General features: G+C 45.2%; 1 protein-coding gene across 1 annotated transcript in view; it reads left to right on the forward strand.

The window, feature by feature from the left end:
- Positions 1-16915, forward strand: part of LOC111162342 (golgi associated, gamma adaptin ear containing, ARF binding protein 2) — a 35568-nt gene extending 18653 nt beyond the window's left edge. The window contains exons 9-17 of the mRNA XM_022526707.1: positions 1551-1632; positions 4666-4791; positions 5543-5665; positions 6367-6395; positions 6772-6905; positions 8505-8662; positions 11764-11933; positions 12861-12971; positions 13504-16915. Of these exons, the coding sequence (XP_022382415.1) occupies positions 1551-1632; positions 4666-4791; positions 5543-5665; positions 6367-6395; positions 6772-6905; positions 8505-8662; positions 11764-11933; positions 12861-12971; positions 13504-13614 (1044 nt within the window). The 3' untranslated portion in view covers positions 13615-16915. The remainder of the gene's footprint in view (positions 1-1550; positions 1633-4665; positions 4792-5542; positions 5666-6366; positions 6396-6771; positions 6906-8504; positions 8663-11763; positions 11934-12860; positions 12972-13503) is intronic.
- Positions 16916-21116: the final 4201 nt, after the last annotated feature.

Below are 21116 nucleotides of genomic sequence, written 5' to 3' on the forward strand. Positions count from 1 at the left end.
CAGAGCCTACTTTGGAATAAGCGACACGTAAATATTAGCTAGTGGCTTCCTAATACTGAAGCGGAATCAGGCAGGTTTACCTACTGCTCAGATAGCACTGGCTCACCGCTCTTCTCCCCACAAGGGGCTTCCTTCTCTAAAACGTAGGGCTGGTGGGAGCGGAGCCGAATGTGCGCTTGCGTACAGGCAGGGAGCTCTCAAGAGCAAAGTGGCAGCAAGGGGAGTCCTTCCTGCTTCCTCCTGCCGCTTCCCGACAGCGCAGGGGAGAGAAGAATGAGGCACCAACAAATCAGCTTCAAGACCAAGGGAGCAGGGGCCAGCAGTTGAGAAGACTGTTTTCCCGAGCAACCCCTCAGTCCAGTATTTGTTAGATAAAGATAACAATCAACAAAAGAGTCGAAGGAGATTATAGATAAGCAAGATATGCCTGATCAAGCAGTATAGGATTTGTGGTTGAGTAAACACATTTAAAGGGATCATCTAATTAACCTCAGGTAATCTCTGGAGAAGGGGAGGTAACAGAAAAAAGAAGAGGCCACCGTCCACCCTGCATCCCCAACTGCTCAGCTTCAAGAACGTGTGTCATGTATTGTCCTCTCCCCCAGAGGAGGATACTGCTGCTAGTACATGTTTAAGCATGTTTGGTCAGTATGTTCTTATAAGGGACAGTCACACCTCTCCCGGACTCCCCTAGCAGATAGGTCATTTCACCAGCCCTGGGGAAGGGAGCAGGGAGCACTACCATCAGGGAGGACTGCAGTGTTAAGTTAGTTGGGTTCCTTTGAAAGGAAGTCTAACATGCACAGAAGCCAATGTCCTCCTCAACGCCGAGCATGTGGAGGGTGACGCTGTCCAGAGCACTCCCCTGCGATCAGGAGAGTGAGACTTCTCAGATGTTGTTGTTGCGGACTGAGGTTTATTCCTGGGAAAACCTGCAGTGGGAATCAAGGAGTGTTGTTGGAAAAGGAAGACTGGCATCAGACAACAGTTGGATGGGGAGTTTGGATGTTAGTTTTATTATTTTTTTTAAAAGATTTTATTTATGTGACAGAGACACAGTGAGACAGGGAACACAAGCAGGGGGACTGGGAGAGGGAGAAGCAGGCCTCCTGTGGAGCAGGGAGCCTGATGTGGAGCTTGATTCCAGGACCCCGGGATCATGACCTGAGCCAGAGGCAGACGTTTAATGACTGAGCCACCCAGGTGCCCTCTGGATGTTAGTTTTAAAGCGGAGTAATCTCTTCAGAGTTCTATGTGGGGTTATCCCATTATTAAAGCTCTTTTAGGAGGCAAGGAAAGGAGCTTGGAGAAGAGCTAATACCGTACGTGCTCAGAATGTAGATTCTTAGGCCTCTGTCATCTCTTTAACTATTTTAAACATTCAGATAACTGTAGCCCAAACTTTTTCTGACACTGTAACAGCCGTGTCATTTCAAGCCTGCAGTCATGCATTTGGGACGGACTAAGGAGAATTCCAGAAGCCCTAGACTCTGCTGTATGCTTATTGGAGGCACCTGGGGCCTTGCCATGAAACCAGGCTGTTTTCTCAGGTCGTGTATGAGCGCTGTGAGAAGCTGCGGCCCACGCTATTCCGGCTGGCGAGTGATACCACGGACGATGACGACGCGCTCGGTAAGGCAGCTCTCCTTCTCTAGGTGCAGCTGGGACAATGGAGGGCAGAACACACGTGCCCCTTCCTGCTGAGCTGCGGTGGTGCCAGAGACCAGACAGAATGGCTTTAGGTTCTGTGGCCGCTGGCCTTCCGAAGGGCTTGCCCCGTGTTGGCTTAGAACTGATTTCCAGGATGCTCGAGGCCTGAGCGAGCAATCATCAGCAGGTCTGAAAGCATAGAGAAGGGTGGGAATGTGCGGTGAAGGTTGGGTGCAAGGGAGACGCTAGAAGGAAGATTAACAGAAGTCTGAGGAACGGCTGCATCTCGAAGGTTTCACCAACCTGAGTGCCGCTGGGGCTGGGTCACCAACCTAAATGAGGCAGGCTGAGGAGGAACGGAGGGGATAATGGTAGGGACTGTGGAGAATGTTAATACCTGTGGACAGGGATTAAAATATTTTATACTTTTTGTTACGGAAAATTTCAGGACATGTGCAGGGAGATAGTGGGATAAATCCTGTGTGCCCTTCACCTGTGGGTAACAGCCACCAGCTAGCACATGACCCATCTTTTTTCCTCTTGTTGCATATGTACTGCTCTACCCCCATCGCTCATTCTCTCTGAAGCAAATTCCAAATGTTTTAAGGTAATCAAATAGTGTTAAGATTTCCCTGGGCATTTCTCTCTAAACATTTCGTGCTAACCCTCCCGCCTCCTTCTCCCTCCCTTTTTTTTAAAGTTCTGAATCACTCAGAAAAGCCATACTTTACAGTGCTATTTTGTAAGCCCTTTTTTAACGGATAGCCCCTCTATTCTTTTTCTTTGTTATTAGATGAAAAGCATGCCCCCCTTTTTTCTTCTTATTAACATATAATGTAATATTTGTTTCATGGGTACAGGTCTGTGAATCATCAGTCTTACACAATTCACAGCACTCACCCTAGCACATACCCACCTCAATGTCCATTACCCAGCCACCCTGTTCTTATCACTGCCCTCCCCTCCAGCAACTCTCAGTTTGTTTTGTGAGACTAAGAGTCTCTTATGGTTTGTCTCCTCCCCAGTCCCATCTAGTTCATTTTTCCCTCCCTTCCAACCACAACCCCCCCCTCTCAAATTCCTCATATCAGAGAGATCATATGATAATTGTCTTTCTCTGATTAACTTATTTCACTTAGCATAATATCCTCTAGTTCCATCCACATCATTGCAAATGGCAAGATTTCATGGTTGTTTTTTTTTTTTCTTTTGGATGGGTGCCTAATATTCCATTGTGTGTGTGTGTGTGTGTGTGTGTGTGTGTGTGTGTGTGTACACACCACATCTTTATCCAGTCATCTGTTAATGGACATCTAGGTTCTTTCCCTAGTTTGGCTATTGTGGACATTGCTGCTATAAACATTCAGGTGCACATGCCCCTTCGGATCACTACATTTGTATCTTTAGTGTAAATACCCAGTAGTGCGATTGCTGGGTTGTAGGGTAGTTCTATTTTCAGCTTTTTGAGGAACCTCCATACTGTTCTCCAGAGTGGCTGCACCAGCTTGCATTCCCACCAACAACGCAGGAGGGCTCCCCTTTTTCCTCATCCCCACCAGCATCTGTCATTTCCTGACTAGTTAATTTTAGCCATTCTAACTGGTGTGACGTGGTGTTTAACTGTGGTTTTGATTTGTATTTCCCTGATGCCAAGTGATGTTGAGGACTTTTTCATGTGTCTGTTGGCCATTTGGATGTCTTCTTTGCAGAAATATCTGTTCATGTCTTCTGCGCATTTCTTTATTGGATTATTTGTTCTTTGGGTGTTGAGTTTGATAAGTTCTTTATAGATTTTGGATACTAGCCCTTTATCTGATATGTTATTTGCAAATATCTTCCATTCTGTCAGTTGTCATTTGGTTTTGACTGGAAAAACATGCCCTTTGACCTACAAAGTTTCTCTAGGCCTCAATGTTCTGATGGCATGCCCCATGGTATTTAATGTTTTTCCATATCTGACCCTTCTTACAAATTGCTGATATTTCTTATAAATTGGATCGGGGGCTTGATCGGATTCAGGATCAGTTAGAACAGGGATTGGGGAAGCAAGAACATTTCGTGGGTAGTGGTCAAGAGGCCCCTGGTTTCTGATGATCTCTTCATGATTATGGTCTGAACCCATCATTTTCTCTGATTGCAGTGAGCTCAAAAGCAATCAAATTTTTAAGCAACTTGCCTGTGCCAACTAAAACATTTTGCTGGGTGAATTCACCCCCATGTTGTAGTTTATGTCCACAGTTAAGAAAATTGGCAGGAGCCAATTTCACAAAAGCTTATGAAGTTTTTGGAATCCAGTGTGTATTTTATATTTAGATGACATTTTAATTTGGATGCCAAGTTTTCATCAGAAGTACTTGATCTATATTTAGATTTTAGAAATTACAGGTAAAAACATACATTCATGTTTATTCCCTACACACTTAAAAGCTTTCTAATAAGTGAATAAAGTACCAAAAAAAATCTCTTTTTAAAAATTTTTGGAAGATTTTATTTATTTGAGAACACAAGCAGGCATGGTGGTGGGAGACAGAGGGAGAAGCAGACTCCCCTTTGAGCAAGGAGCATGACGTGGGGCTCAATCCCCGGACTCCAGGATCATATCCTGAGCCAAAGGCAGCTGCTTAACCAACTGAGCCACCCAGGTGCCGCCCCCTGAAAAACTCTTAATATTCACATTCACATTGACAAAACTGTTTTTAAGTTAATTAAATATTAAAGTTTTAGCTTCTTAGTTGAAATAGCCATGTTTTAAGTGTTGATCCTTGTGTTGGAAGGTATTGAGAACGAAGGCGAAGAAATTTGGTTTCTCCTGCATCTTGAACGAGAGGTGTTGGGGTTCAGGGACTGAATAACTAGGTCTGCTAGGGTCCTGATCACATGATTTGGCAGCAGGAGGCATGGATATACTGATCCTGGTAGAGCTGTGTGGCCGCTACTTTCTGGAATGACTTTAAAAAGACTGAGATTATTGGTGGATAACTAAGGGGGTGTTCTCATTTTCTCCTTCTCCTTCAGCGGAGATTCTCCAGGCAAATGACCTCCTCACCCAGGGAGTTCTCCTGTACAAACAGGTGATGGAGGGCCGAGTCATCTTTGGGAACACAGTGACCAGCTCAGTGGGAGACCTAGCTGTCTCCAGAGGTATGTGCAAAAAAGCCTCTCTTACCTTCTGCCTGGACATCCTGCAAATCCCGGAGAAGAAATGGATCCTTAGAATATTCTGGGTTGTGGTGTGGAAATGAGAGGCCTTGCCCTTTTTTCCCCTTCCCTTCGAGAGTTGGTTTTATGTAGCCAGCCTCTGCCACATGTGCCATCACGAACTGATGGGCAGGCTGGAGCCCGCCTCTGGCTCTCCACAGGAGCACATGGCTATTTTGCACCCAGGTTTTAATTCCTCTTCTCACGAATGCTTACTTAGAAGAGCAAGAGACCAAAAAAAAAAAAAAAAAAAAAAGATCTGTGTTGGTGGTGCCTAGCAGGCTAGCTACATCAGAATCATCTGGAATACTGGCTAAAACGCAGATTCTTAGGTCCGCAGCTTGGAGCTTCTGTATCAATACTCCTTAGCGCGTGGCCTGGAGATTTGTGTTTTTATCAAGCACTCCAGTGATTGTGATGAGCTGTTCTTAAAAGGCCTGTGAGGCGGAGACGTCAGCTGTGTTGCTGGCCAGGTTGATTGGACGCCTAGCAGAGGACACCGATTGCTGGGGTAGGAAGGCAGTCCTCTGGCTGCGTCCTGTCCTGTTCCAGATGTTGGCGCAGGCTATCCACCAGGGGGGGCACTGAGGGGCGGTGTGATGTCTTCTGTTTGGGAGGAGGCCTCTGGGAAGCGGACGGGCATTCAGTGGGGACTTTGCGCGCATCCTGACGTATTTTCCTGACTCTTGTGTAGTCTTTCAGAAACCCGCAGGCTGCACGAAGAGCTGCGCTCTGATTGACTTGGAGGTGGACAGTGGATCTGAGCAGGCCGGGACTGTGGCACCGTCCTTGCTTCACCAGGACCTGGCAGCCTTAGGTGAGGGAGGGTGTTTACGGGGAGCAGGCACAGAATGGCCCTGACTCCCAGGGAAAGCGAGTAAGCTGGTTCTGCTTGGGGAGACTATGCCTGTTTTCAGAGGGAGCTGGGTATACAGTAGCCCCCTCGTCCGTGGTTTCAGTGACTTGCGGTCTGAAAGCAGATGAGCCTCCTTCTGACCTATGGTCAGAAGGTCAGTAGTAGCCTAAGGGCTGCGTCCCATGCCTACGTCGTTCACCTCACTTCATCTCATCACGTAGGCATTTTATCATCTCCCACCACAAGAAGACAAAGGGTGAGTACAGTATAATATATTTTGAGAGCGAGACCACATTCACATAACTCTTCCTGCAGTATATTATTTTTATTATCTGTTACAGTGTCTAACTTATAAAGTAAACTTAATCATAGACATGTATGTGTGGGGAAAAACATAGCATATGGAGGGATAGCTACTATCTGCCTCTGCAGGCATCTACCGGGGGCTTAGAACATATCCCCTAATGAATAAGGGGGCACTGCCATCCTGGGAGGTCCTCATCGCATTTAGTCTCAGATTTGCCATGGATGACTTGAATGATTTTGGGTAATTTGCTTTGCCCAGGCTTTCTAAATGTTCTAGAAAGGGTGAACATGATATCAATCTCTAGCTCCTGTCAGGTAGAGTTACTGGTGCGCATCTTTCTGTTTCTTCCTTCTAGGACTCAGTGATGCTCCGGTTACCACCAAGGTAAGGAAGCTCTTCCTAGGGGCTGGAAAAGAGGTCCCTCAAACCTACGTTCATGAGGGCAGCACTGCCTGGGTAGTGAGGGGAGGGGCCCCAGCATAGCCTGGTGGCGACTAGACTTGGAGGTCCAGAGCCTCTTCCTTACTGTTACTGTCTGGCTTCAACCCCCAGAGAGACACATTTTTCCCTCTCCTTATACTCCTATCCTCTTCAGTGGTATCCAGGCTCCTGCTTACTGAATGTCAGATCAGGAGTCTTGTGTTCTCTGGCTCTTTTTCTCCTCCTGTCCCAGGAAATGCAGTAAGCCTGTGTCCTGGTGTCACCATGGCTCCTGGTCATTCATACCCTGGCCTTATTTTAGGCATTCCTGGTTTGACAGGTTGCTGGTCAGAATTGCTGTAAGGAAAAGAAGAATCCCCCCGCCAGCATGCTGCCCGGTGGTGGTGTTCAGAGCCCTTCTGCAGAAAGGAACTTGCTGGATCTCCTCTCCCCACAGCCATGTCCAGGGCCTCTGTGAGTCTTGTGGGCAAGGAACTTAGAAGAGGGGCTCCCGTGCGTGTGCTTCCTGCTCATCGTGTGGGGGGCAGGCTGACGGGCCATGTTAGTGTACGGTAACACGGGGCACGCTTGGAGATAGCCAGAGACCTCTCTCCCTGGGCAGGCTTCTTCTTTCCTACCCAAGGTTCTAGGTGTGCTTCCCCTTTTCTCCTTTGACTCCCTATCCCAAGTCAGACCAAAAAAACATGCTTTGGTTAAGACCTCTGCAAAAAGGGGTTGCTTTAACTAGTAGCAGCAGTAGGTGATGGTTTTGGTGTTCACAGGCCTTTTTTTTTTTTATTACAATGAAGTTAAGCAAAATTTGATCACTAGAGAACTAGATAACATAGAAAGGCCCAATTATCACTCTCTAAAGATAATGTCGAATGTTCCTTCTTTGCTTTTCTCTCTGTGTGATGGGTTATGTTGTTTATTTTTTTATACACATGGGATTATCATTTACAAACTGTTCCCCAGTGTGGTTTTTCCATATCGCATCTTTGATACATGTCCATGTCAGTTTCTATAAATTTGTCGCATTCTGGTGGTCGTATAATAATCCACGTGCACATAATACTCATATATTTAGTCACTGCCCTCTTGTGGGTGTTTAAATACCTTTCAGTTCAGAGGCACTTGGAGCGTCATTACAGTGCAGATTCCTAGAGGTAGAAGCGCTCCAGTGTGTGAATCTAAATATGTGAACGTAGATCCTGCTGCTTTGCCTCTGGAAGGCTGGGGCGGTGTGCCTTCCCGTAGACAGCCTGAGCACCTCCGTGTCTGTGGTAGAGACACGGCCCTGGCGGACAGGAAGACGCGCTGGGACGTCATTCTTGTTTGCACTCAGAGGGGGATGTCTTTCCATTTTCTCCTTCTAACCACTCACCTGGGGGCTGGTAATCTTCCAGATCGGTGTGGGTTATTCTGCACTGTAGTTTCAGTTTGTATTGAAAATGTCTTTGGAGTGCCTGGGTGGCCCAGTCCATTAAGCATCTGATTCTTGATCTCAGCTCAGGTTTTGATCTGAGGGTCATGAGTTCGAGCCCTGAGTTGGGCTCCTTGCTGGGCGTGGAGCCTACTTACAAAATGTTCTCAATTTACATTCCAAATGGACAAAATCATGAAATGTGAATGACATGGTCTGTGTAGTGGTGTTATCATTCCTTCCTAACTTCCTAGCATCTTCCTATCATCTTCCTAACTTCCTTCCTATATGGGAAATTTAACCTGAGCAAGATGTCAGAGGCTGCCTGGCAACTACAACCCTCATTCCTTTAGTAATAGCTCTAGTTTACTGGGTCCTTAGGTGTGCACAGTCCCTGCAATGCTTCTCATATATTTTCTCATTTAATTCTAATAACCCCATGAGGTAGATGCTATATGATTTCCATTTTACAGATGAGAAAACTGAGGCACAGGTGAAATTACCCGTCTAAAGTCTTACCCCTTTAAAATACACGCACATATATGTATTTCTTTTTCTCTTTATTACCTAACTCTTCAGAAAGCCTAATCAGATTCCTGGAATTGTGTATTATTTTTGCTAGTGTTGATATTTTTTTCATTTCTTTGCAGGAATTATGTTCCACAGAAGAGCATTCCTAAGGAAGTGCCCCCTGGCACTAAGTCCTCTCCAGGTTGGTCCTGGGAAGCTGGGCCATTGGCTTCTTCCCCATCCACCCAGAATACACCGCTGGCTCAAGTGTTTGTCCCTTTGGAGTCTGTTAAGCCCAGTAAGTACAGTTTTACCTTCACCACCCCCTACCCTTGCTATTAAATACCCAGCTTTATCTGCTCTGGACTGGTAGGGGGTGGCTCTTAAATTGGGGAAGGTGAGTGCTAGAGATTTTGCCTGGGGGCAGAGGGTAAGGAGGTGGCTTCACAGTCTCTTAACCTACTATTTTTCATAAAGTTTTCTGGCTTGGGGTTGACACTAAAGGTGAAGGATATTGGCAGGCAGACTTTAATTAGGGGACTCGAGTCTTTTTAGACATGATGCTCACTCATTTGAAATTGAAGGGAATATCCAGTGCGGCAGAAATAACTCTGAAGAGGTGTAGATGGAAATAACTCTGAAGAGGTGGGATTAGGTGGAAAGGAAGAACTTGGCTAGTGGCCGTCTCCCATGGGGGGTCCTCAGTGCAGGAGAGCAGAGGTTCCCTCCTTACGAAGGAGGGAAGATGACTGCATGTGGTCGGCACACCGGCATGGGAGCAGGACACACCCAAGGTGCTTAGATGTACGGTACAGGCCCTTTTCTCTGGGCACACAGCTCACCTGTGTCTCTGTGTGCTGATGTCACATCTGGAACCAGGCTGAGGAATTAAATAGTCAGTATGCAGTAGGAGCCGTTTGTGATACTTACTTGACCTTAAAAATAACACCTGTCCAGTGTTAATTTCCTGGTTTTGATCATTGTCCTGTGTTACGTAATGTTAATATTTGTACAAATGTAAACATTTGAGGAAGCTGGGTGAAGGGTGTATGGGAGTTGTGTTTTTGTAACATTTTATAAATCTGAAATTATTACAAAAGTACAAAAGTGAAAAAACACATTTAACGTAGAAATTTTATTTTTAAAGATCTTATTCATTTGAGGGAAGGAGGGAGGGAAAGAGCAGGGCCAGAGGGAAAAGGGGAGAGAGAATCTCAAGCAGACCCCACGCTCAGCACAGGGCCTGATGCTAGTCTTGACCCCAGGACCCCGAGATCATGACCTGAGCCAAAATCAGGAGTTGGACACTTAACTGACTGAGTCACCTAGTTGCCCCTCAAAGTAGAAATTTTAGAAAAAACAGAGCAGAAAATTAAGATCATCTATATTGGTCACCCAGAGATGGAAGTTCTATTAATGTCTTAATGTGTTTTCTTGCTTAGTCATGTATATATATACTTTTTTAATAAATTCGCACTGCAGTATATTTAGAATGTTTTACAGCCGGCTTTACTTTTATAAGCCATAGCATTTTTTCATGCCGTGAATTATTCTTCAAAACCTTTACTTTTTAGGGCGCCTGGGTGGCTCAGTGGGTTAAAGCTTCTGCCTTCAGCTCAGGTCATGATCCCAGAGTCCTGGGATCGAGCCCCGCATCGGGCTCTCTGCTCAGCAGGGAGCCTGCTTCCTCCTCTCTCTCTCTGCCTGCCTCTCTGCCTACTTGTGATTTCTGTCTGTCAAATAAATAAATAAAATCTTTAAAAAAAAAAATAAATAAATAATAATAAAAAATAAAAATAAAAAAAACCTTTACTTTTTAAATGTCTCCATACATCTATAATCATGGTACTGTCATTCATTTATTCAATTCCTTTCTTCATTTAAAATTTTTTTAATTAAAAACAATTTTTTGGAGTGAGAGCACATGTGCTTGAGTGGTGAGGGACACAAGGAGAAGGAAAGAGAGACTGTTAAGCTCTATGCTCATCATGGAGCCGGGCTCGATCTCATGACCCCAAGATTGCGACTTGAGCTGAAATCAAGTCACTTAACTGACTGAGTCACCCGGGTGCCTGAATTCAGTTCGTTTCTGAAGGATAATTTGTTTCTAGTTGTTTGCTGTTAAAACTGCTATGCTGAACATCTCTGGACACTTCTGTGTTTAAACATTCTTGATTATTTCATCAGGATATATTCTTAGAAGTGCTGGGTGTAGATATTTGAAATTTTGATCTGCATTAGCAAGATCCCTTCACAAAGGTCGCCTCTTTCCCCATATCCTCACCACCATTCCTCAGGAGTTTTCAGACTTTGACATCTTTGTCAGTTTCACTGTTAAACCATTGAACGTACACTTTGTTGGTATCAGTGTTAAACTACTGAATGTACACTTTGGTAAGAGATTTTTGGCATCATCGAAGGATCTTCATTAGAAATTTTTCCCCAAATTATGTAGTTGTCTGCCACTTACTGAGTCAGCCACTGATTTTGAAGTAGATGTTCTAGAATTCTCCCATTAGGTCTATTCTGCATGCTTGGTTTTCTACTTCACTCAGTTGTGTACTTACGAGTATCTATTGATGCAAGTAGCCCTTCATCTCTTGTAAATGGACAAGTCTTATACCACCCCCCCCATACCCTATTTTCCTTAGCCCATTGGAATGTCATTAAACCTATTGACTTGAAGAGATCAGTGTCTTTATTGTTTTGTAAAATTAAATGCGAGAGATGTGTGTGCATGTAGTCATAGAAAAGAGACCAGAAGGAAATAGGCCCAAATGTTAGCAATACTTTTATTTCTGCATAGAATTAATGGTGTCTTTTATTTCATTCTTTATGAGATCCTGTATTTTCTGTAATGTTCATAGTATTTGAGTCCTAATCCTGTCTCCCTTAAAGTTCCTTTTTTTTTTTAAACTGGTAATATTCTGGGGTGTCTGGGTGGTTCAGTTGGTTAAGCATTTGCCTTCAGCTCAGGTCATGTGATCTCAGGGGTCCTGGGATTGAGCCCAGAGCTGGCTCTGCTCAGCGGAGAGTCTGTTTCTCCTTCTCCCTCTGCCCTCCCCCTCCCCCCTCCCTGGCTTGTGCCATCTCTCTCTTGCTCTCGCTCTATCTCATATAAATAAATAAAATCTTTAAAACAAAACAACTGGTGATGTGCTTTGGGTGGTTGGATGGTGGGGAGCGATCAGTTTGAGGGGCCCCAGGAGTCCAGCTTGGAAGTAGTTAGAGCTAGATCATGGCAGCACCGAAAGCTTGGTTCCGAGGAGGTTAGTCCAGGAGCTGTGCTGACTGGAGAAGCAGCGGCAGCAGCGGGTGATAACGTGCACATCTTTCAGGCATGGCTGTTGGCAGCCTTGTGGTCGTGCTAACCCTTTTGCTTGGGTCCTTCTCCACCAGGCAGCCTGCCGCCTCTTATCGTGTATGACAGGAATGGATTCCGAATTCTGCTCCACTTTTCCCAGACGGGGGCGCCTGGCCACCCGGAGGTGCAGGTGTTGCTGTTGACCATGATGAGCACTGCCACCCAGCCTGTCTGGGACATCATGTTTCAAGTGGCTGTGCCAAAGGTGAGCCATCTGCTGGCCAGCGCCCTAACCTAGGACATGATCTTTGAATTAGGTATCAGAGACAAAATCCTCAAAGGAGTTTAAGATCAAATGGGAATTTTATTGGCTTGTTGAACTAGGGATTTCTGAATATCTGACTTTAGATGTGACCGAATCCAGATAAGTTCTTAAAATGATTGCTTGTCTCTTTCCACCTCTTGACTTCGCTTTCTTCTGTGGAGCCTGTTCTCCAGCAGACTCCAAAGAGCATGGAAATGGCTACCAGCAGCCCCAGAATTACATAATCCTTTCCCTCCTGAACCCTTTTTATCACAGAGGGAAACTTCCATCTGGCACGAGGCATGCATAGTGATTACCTAAGAAAGGGATAGGTTTGCCCCTTTGGCATTACTTGGGTATCTGGGACCATACCTTGTGTTCAGGGATAATGAGATACTCTGACCAGTGTAGACATGACATCCATTCCTCTTCAAGAGAAGTAGAGCCCCACTGACTAACAGCCATACCAGCATCACAAAAGACAGGGAAAGGATGTCCTGAAAGGAAAGGTTCAAGGTAAGCAAAAGTAAAAATATGCATTCTCTCATCCTTGCGGTAGTCTTGTGGGACATGTGTTATTGTTATCTCTTATTTTATAAACTTCTAGTCCATGGGTTCAGAAAGGTTAAGTATTTGCCCAAGGTCCCAGAGCTAGTAAGAAGCAGAGCTCAACCCAGGGTATGCCCTAGCTCTTCATGCTGCCTCTTAGAAGCCAACCATTGACCACACAGCTTCGATTTATGGAAGGAAAGGACTTTGGGACCCTTTAATTATTTGGTGGGTGGAGGTCAAGTTTTCCTGTTTACCTTAACTCCCTCTTTGAAGCTGTACTTCATTAGGAACAAATTAGATACTGGATTTTTCTGCCCCCACCCCCACCCCCCATAGTCCATGAGAGTGAAGCTGCAGCCGGCATCCAGCTCCAAGCTCCCTGCCTTCAGTCCGCTGACGCCTCCAGCTGTGATCTCTCAGATGCTGTTGCTTGACAATCCACATAAAGTATGTTCTGGTAACTTTGATAGCAGGGGGATTGGTGGGGAGGCCATGGGCTGTAGGGAGGTAGCATGGTAGGTTGAAAGAGGTTTATTTAGGTCTTGCTCTAAAGTGTCTGGTTGGGAGTGGTGGTGGGATATTCTCTGCTGAGTGTCTGTTTTCTTCGGGGCTCGTTGGAGGAAGGTCTCTGACTGGGTTGCCATAGCTGGGAACCAAGAGTGACACAAATTCCCCCTAGGACCATGAGTCCTCTGAAAGGGTGAGGCCTGCCTGTCCTCCTCAGCTGGTCTGAGTTGTGGTCCACCTCAGGACTGCAGAGGCGGGGGAGTTCTCTCAGGATGCAGGGCTGGCTCCCCTTGTGTTTGTCGTCTCAGAGGGTGCTGGCCAGGTGTCCCTGTCATACAGTTGTTTCGGGGCCTTACTGACATGGAGTTAATGTGATATTGCTATTCTTTGGTGACTGCTGGGTGGGCAAAAACTCAGAGTGGGCTGGTCTATGTCTCTCCCCACTAATTTAATGTCTTCTGTCTTTGTGCAGGAGCCCATCCGGTTACGGTATAAGCTGACCTTCAACCAGGGTGGACAGCCTTTCAGCGAAGTAGGAGAAGTGAAAGACTTTCCAGATCTGGCAGTCTTGGGTGCCGCCTAACTTTTCATAAGACAGACCCCGCCATTCAAGCTTAGGCCAATGTGAATTTTGCTGTCTAGATAGGACTAATCATGGTGATGTAGTGCGGAGTGCCAACAGTTCTATCCTGACGTCAGGCTCTGGATCCCAACCTCTGACTTATTCTGCACATACTATTTGTGTGTGGGTGTGTGTGTGTGTGTGTTGTGGGGGATTTGGGGGAGGGGAGAGCAGGGGCTTGGGATGTGGACAGTGTGGGAAATGCTGAAGCATTTCTGACAACCATCTGCTACAATCATCTGTTTCTGCATGTTTGTGGACACGGATGTCCCCACCTCAGGTTGGAGGTTTTATAAGCCAAAGTTGTGTTGTGTTTTGTTTTTTTTCCACGTATTGTTCTCTTTTCATTCATCCACTCTGTGCCTTGTCAGCCTTTGAAAGTCTTGGTTGCTCCCAGGCTGCTGTTCTCAGGGACCTTAAAAGGGACCTGGTTGGTCTTGGGGCAGAGAGTACCTTCTGGGGCACTCTCTTCCAAGAAAGACCTTGTCTCCATTTCCATTAGAGAATGCTGCTTGCATGTGTTTGAGAAGATCTTCAGAATGGAATGCTCGTTGCACTGTTTGCAGGCGAGGGGCTGCCACTAGACCAGAGGACCACACTGGGTGGGCCAATCATGTCCTTCACCACTGTGCCTTAGAATCACCCAGAGAAGACCTTCCAGGGCAGAGAGGAAAGCAGGTCCCGGGCCTCATGCAGGCCGCGGGTTCCGTGGGTGGGGCAGCCCGTCTCGGCCCTTCCTCAGGACCCTCCTTTCCATTCTCATCCTCCTCCTCCACGAGCGTCTACTCTCAGAGCTCTTCGATGGTGACGCCATGCCAGTTGTTGTCAGTCATAACAGACAGGCTCGCCGTTGCCTGTCTTCACCATCCAGCATGGAGAACTGTGACACAAATAGATATGGAAAGAGCTTAGCAGTGATTTCAGTGGTGAATATAGAAAGTCCTTGAATAAATACCATGTAGCAAATACGCTTTGTGGAGTCTTGTGAGTAGGAGACGCAGAGCCTGTTGCATTTGGAGGCGCCAAGCCTGAAGGGCCCTGTTGCCTATGGAGGAAGTAGGAAGACTTCTTGCTGTGGAACCTGAAGAGCGACTTCAGTGAAGGGAGAGGCCCTGCGGGTCCAAACAAAGCTGGAGGAGAGATGGATTGTTATGTGCGTGGTTTAAAGGGAAAACTTGGGTGCATCACCTGTTCTTACTGCGCGCCTGCTGTCTGCTAGGCATCTTCTACGGTCCTGCTTTGCTGGTCAGGGGGGAAGCGAGCTGATCCTTGCCGATAGGGCCTGATTAAGGACTTTGAAATCCGAGCCGTTCACCTGTTGAGGCACGATTCTACCTCAGGAACCACGAGACTCTGTTTGGGGCTCTTTATCACAAAATCTCATACTTTCCAGGTTGATCTTTGAACTTCTACGTACAGTTAGAATTCCACCAACATTAATTGGCAGGGATAGAGGCTGTAATAGATCATCTAGCTATGCTCATTTTTAAGCAAATGTGAAAACTCCTAAAACCGATGAGATGGGTGACTTATTCGTTTGGCATGACTCCCATAAGATTCATTTTATCTAAGCTTTCTTGCATGTTCAGGTGTTCTCTATAGCTTTTATGGGCTCTAGCTAATCTCATAAAGGTTTTAAGAGGAACCCGTCGTAATGATGATGCCTGCCTATGCAGAACTTCCATCAAGGTGGGTGAATGAGACTTAGAAGATTTTTACCCCCGGCTCAGTGGTGAACTTGTGTCTCAACCTTCTGTCTTCCAGGAGCCAGACTCCCAGCAGTGCTTTGGTGGAGTTGGACAGGGTAGGGATGTGTGTGTGTGTGTGTTGGGGGGGGGGTTCCTGAAAGTGGCCCTGGTGTTTGTCATCAGTGCCTTCTGATGATCAAGTTCAGCGGCTACTGAAGGCCTAACCGGTATCCTTCCCTTCCTTCCACAAGCAGTTGCAGAGCAGCTGCCAGGAGTTCCGTACTCTACTAGGCATTGCAGACACAACAGCAGAAGGTTCCTGCCCTCGTGGATCTTCTGTTCTAGTGCAGAGACAAATCCATGATGTTCTTGGTGGGGATGGTGCCGATGATCAGTATTTGTCCCCTATCCTGAATTCCTCCTCCAGGATTCTGCTCACCCCTGTCTCTTGACTTACCTTTGTGACTGTTTCTCTTCCTCTGTCCCTTATATGTGCTTTGCCCCAGGGTTTAGGATTCTTCTAAGCACATCTGGGCAGCTAACCCCTAGATGGGTCCTAGACCTCTGTCTCAAGCTTCTGCCTCCTTGCTGACATCAGATCCCTATTCATCAGTGTTTTTTTTGTAGGTTCACTCTTGTCTCAGGCTTGGAAAGCTTAGCATAGAACCCAGCCTCCTCCTCCTCTCGCCCCTTCCCCTTACATTTTCTTTTATTTGAAAGCACCTGTCCGAACCTTCATGGATTCTTGATTCCTGTTCCATTTAGAACCACTCAGTAGTTTTGTCTCCTTTAGTCTGTTTCTAAATATGACATCTTGCCCTCCCCTGCATTCACATGGTCACTGCCCTGGTTTGGGTTTTTTGGCTGGGGGAGGAGGGTCAGTGAGGCGGGGTGGTGCAGTTAGCTCCTTCTCAATTCTCTGAACTGTGAGACTTGCTGCCACCAGATTTATCTGGCAAATCGAGCCACTTGACCCCTTGCTGAGAAATCCTGAATGGCTTCCCAATGCCCTAAAAGTTGATATAATCCAATTGAGTGCTTAAGTATTCACTAACTTGGTGTGCTCCCTACTCTTCTGGCACCTGCCAAGATGAGCACTTTGCCACAGCCACAAGTACGTCCTTTCGTATTTTGACAATGCCATGTTTTTTCATGACGTTAGGAGGCAACTTCCTTTCCCTTTATCTCTTCAGTGAATTTAAGACTGGGCTAGAACCCTGCTTTATCTGTGAGTCACTGTGAGCATAAATAGGCTTTGGAGATGGTAAGTGTTGAAAACAGGGTAAATGATTTAATGACCAAAAGAACATGCACATTAGTTATTGAAAATGATATTTTCAGGGTGCCTGGGTGGCTCAGCGTCTGACTCTTGATCTCAGCTAAGGTCTTCATCTCAGGGTCGTGAGATCACAATGACTGTAAATTGAGAGACCAAACCTTCAGGATAGAAAGCAAAGGTGATATTCTAAAATACAAGTACTGCTTGATTACTACAGTGTTTACAAATCAAATTCTTCCTATCCAGTGTAGAAGATGCCGACCCAGCCCCAAAATATAAAGTTCTGTGAACTAGGTGTTTTGTTTTTTTTCTTTCGAAGAAAACAGTAGGAGAGTGTCCTGGAATGTCCATGGTTTTGGGGGGGTGGTGGTGGTGGTGGCTGTTTTAATAAAGATGTGACCTGGCATTTTCCATCTGTGAAGAGGTGAAGCCAGGTAGAACAAAGGAGACCTCAGGTGAGCTGAACCAAGCCTTTCGTTACATAGTTGAGGCACTTAGAGTCCAGAGTTCTCATGACATGTAATGTCAGCTCGAGTGAAAAATCCAGGCCTTTTTTCCCCCTTGCACAATGCATTCCCGATGACACCATGCTCCTTCTGAAGAAGCTTGCATTTTAAAAAGTGAACATTCTGTTCCTTCCAACTTTCATTCTTAAATACCTCATCCCACTTATAGAAGTAGCACTTTGATTTTAAAAGTTAAAATCGTGAAAGCATACTGCAGTGTCAGAGGCCCCGGATGCATAGGACATTAACGTCGGCCATCTTCTGAAGCCTCACACTGGAAACACTGAAATCCTTAAGTTCACCCTTAGTTCCAATTTGGCTCTTCGGTGGCATTGCTGCCTCCAAGAAGCCATGTGATCTTGGGTAAGTAATTTGCCTTCTTCAGATTCCTCCTCTGTGTAGTGAATAACATATTTTTTTGAGAATTAAAAGTTAATATATGTAAAGTGACTACAGTACTGCATGGCACTAAATTAGCTAAGACTTACTTCATTTACTGTCTGCTGTTAGCCTGTCCACCTGGTTTCCTTCCAGCACGTGAATGGAGTCAACTTGCCCATAACTATAAAGTTTGTCTCCTACAGTAAAAAGCAAATATTTAAAATTTTGGTGAGTCTCTAATACCAAGACACAGTAAACATCAAGGATAAAAAGATAACCAAAAGTTAATATTAATTGGAAACCAAAAGACTTCTTGCCATTTTGAAACACATCCCCAAGCCTCGTCAACGGATGAAGTCTGTAGCAGAACACATTCCCTGGAAGACATTCAGTTACTTCTGTGAACAGAGCTGTGCATTCTAGAATGTATGGCCCTGACATCAGGTCTGGAGCAGGCAGTGTGGTCTGCTCTTGTTTTTGCCGTACACGCGGCACACACTGCCGTACAGCCGGTGGCCTACTGAAAGAACACACCGTACAAACCACATCCGCTCAACCAGACTATTTGGTCATCTAACGGATGGAGAAAAAGTCCTTCTAGATTATTCATTGTTTAATCCCAATAAAAATAAATGACCAGGGGCTCCTGGGTGGCTCAGTCAGTTAAGAGTCTGCCTTTGGCTCCTGGGATGGAGTCCCGCATGGAGCTCCCTGCTCAGTGTGGAGTCTGCTTCTCCCTTTCCCTCCCCCACCTGACCAACTCATGCTGTTGGTCTCAGATAAAATAGTAAAAAAACAAAAACCGACCAGTAGCATGTTTAATAAGGAGAGAGTATTGTGGCCTAAACACAGGTTTATTTTCTTGTTAAAAAGACCTGATGTAGTCTGAAACCATTGCTGATAAAAAGCATCACAAAGTCATTAGGGATCCAGACTCCAGCCAGCCCGAAACCCTTGCCCATGAATACTCTCCTCAGCATGTTACGAGGTGATGGCTTGAGATGTGGACACAGGAAAGAAAGGAAGGAAGGAATAAAGGAAAATGGACATTCTTAAGGTTTCCTGTAAGTTTCATGTGATACTTGCATCCACATCTTACTGGCTGTGTAGTGACATTGCCACAATTTGGGCAAAGAAGGCTGAGAAATTGTCATATTTGCATACAGTGCCACACCTCATGAAACTGGGTTTTGGCCAAGGAAGAAGAGAAGACTGGATTTGTAGTAGATTAGCTATCTACCATAAGATATTATGGCCATCTATTGGAGGGAAAAAAGCTGTCCTTGGACTACTGTTGAATGGAACAAAACAAAAACCCAATCCCATGTTTCATGACCTGAGCCGAAGTCAGATACTTAACGTCTGAGCCACCCAGGTGCCTCAAAACCCATGCTTTTATATTTATCGTAACCCGCTTTAAAACCAAGCAATCTAGGTAAATGTGTGCATATGTAATAACTGATAATCTTCGGGTCCTAGAATTGCAAATGAGTTTTTTAAAGATTTCAGAGAGAGAATGTGGTGGAGGAGGGGGAGGCTTAAGCAGACTCCACGCTTGGGTGTGGAGCCTGACATAGGGCTCAGTCTCACAACCCTGAGATTGTGACCCGAGCCAAATCTAGGAGTCAGACTTTGTCGACTGTGCCACCCAGGCTCCCTGTAAATGGGTTTTCTTTACATTTTATTTGCATTTTCTAAAGTTGCTAGGCTGAAAAAAAAATCTTTATGCTTAAATGTTTTTTCCAAATTAAAAGGTGGAAAGTCTTCCACCTGATTACTCTTCTAGGAGACAGTGTTACTAGTTCTCTTACGTCCTTGGAGATACTCTGGGCATGCTCAAATGAACTGGAGTGTTGTTTTGTTTTTAGATGTAATGATGTAGCTTGGAGATAATGTCATGCTACTGCTTAGTAGGAAAAAGCTCTGATCCCATCTCCTGACAGCAGATGGGATCAATCAGTTATATGTTAAAAGTCCCATGTATTAAAATTGGCACATGAATTTCCTGGTAGTTCCTGGGTATTTCCAGTCTCTCCCTCACCCTGGTTCCATTTCCATGGGCCCAGACATGCTTACATCTTCTCTAGCAATCCACTCCCTGCCTTACTTCTGTCAGCCCAGCATTGTAGAGTGGAAACAGGTATGGGTTTTGGAGTCAGGTTCAGTTCCTAGTTTTCTGCCATCTGTAGCATCTTGGGCAGGACACTCAACAGTCTGGGTCTCAGTTTTTATATTTTTAAATTGTGAAAATGTTAAATCTACTTCTTAGGTTTAGATGCAGGTTTTTAAAAAAAAATATTTGACAGAGGTCACAAGTAGGCAGAGAGGCAGGCAGAGAGAGGGGGAAGCAGGCTCCCTGCTGAGCAGAGAGCCCAATGTGGGGCTCTGAGCCGAAGGCAGAGGCTTAACCCACTGAGCCACTCAGGTGCCCTGATGCAGTTTTAATAAGGTCAACAAAATACCAGACACAATAGGGACTCTGTAGGTGCTATCATTTCTCCTCAAATCACCATACCCGAGATTCATTTACTATTGTAACTGTGGTGACTTCCATTTTGTCACTTGGTTCATTTCACAACCTTTTCTGTTCTCATGGAAACCAGTAAAATTTTGCTAATGTTACTAACCTAATGTTTGCTAAGGCTACAAAAAAGTTTGATTGTTTTGATAGAATCTGACCATCCCCTCCATCTCTGTCAAGATTATCATCAGCTGCAAGAAATGGGTAAAGCCAAAGAAACATTGGTTAAACAAAAGATATTTATGTCTCTGTATTGGCTGCTTGGGACAACTGCAACAACATACCATGAGTAGGGTGGCTTAAAAACAACAGACATTTGTCAGTTCTGGAGAAGTTTGAAATCAGGCCATGCTCACTCTGAAACCTGTCAAATAATTGTGATTTGCAATGATCTTTGGCAGTCTTTGGCTTGCAGCCGAGTAACTCCTATCTCTCCCTTTGTGGTCATGTGGTCTCCCTGTGTGTCTTCACATGACCATCTTATATTGATCATATTGGATTAAGGGCCAATCCTACTTCAGTAAGACATCTTAACTATATCTGTAGTGATGCTATTGATAAGGTCACATTCTGAGGGACTAGGGATTAGGATTTCATGCCTAACTTCAGACACAAGTCAACCATAATTCTCTCAAATTCAAAAACCTGGAGGTAGTGGGATTAGGGTTTGTATGCAGTCCATATGTCTGGCACCCAGACGACTTCAATCTTGTTGCTTTGCCATGAGTGACCTCTATTACTAAGAACATTTTATGATTCAAGATAGGAGACTGACCAAAAATAAAAGACAAATTACCAAACTCAGGAAAGAAGACACATCACAACTGATTCTACAGAAATTGGAAAGGATTATAAAGAAATACTATGAACAATTTTATGCCAACTTAGGTGAAATGGAGAAGTTTCTAGAAAGGCGTGAATTACCAACTGATTTAAGAAGAAATACAACATCTGAATCGGTCTGTAAGTTGAATTAATAAAATCTTCTCAAGAAGAAATATCCAGGCCCAGATGGTTCCACAGTTAGTTCTGCCAAATATTTAAAGAAGAGGCTTCCCCAGTTCTCAAACTCTGAAGCTAGAGAAGGA

The sequence above is a fragment of the Enhydra lutris genome, unplaced genomic scaffold, assembly GCF_002288905.1.
Source record: "Enhydra lutris kenyoni isolate GAN:26980312 unplaced genomic scaffold, ASM228890v2 scaffoldscaffold90, whole genome shotgun sequence".
In the NCBI taxonomy this organism is placed as follows: Eukaryota; Metazoa; Chordata; class Mammalia; order Carnivora; family Mustelidae; genus Enhydra; species Enhydra lutris.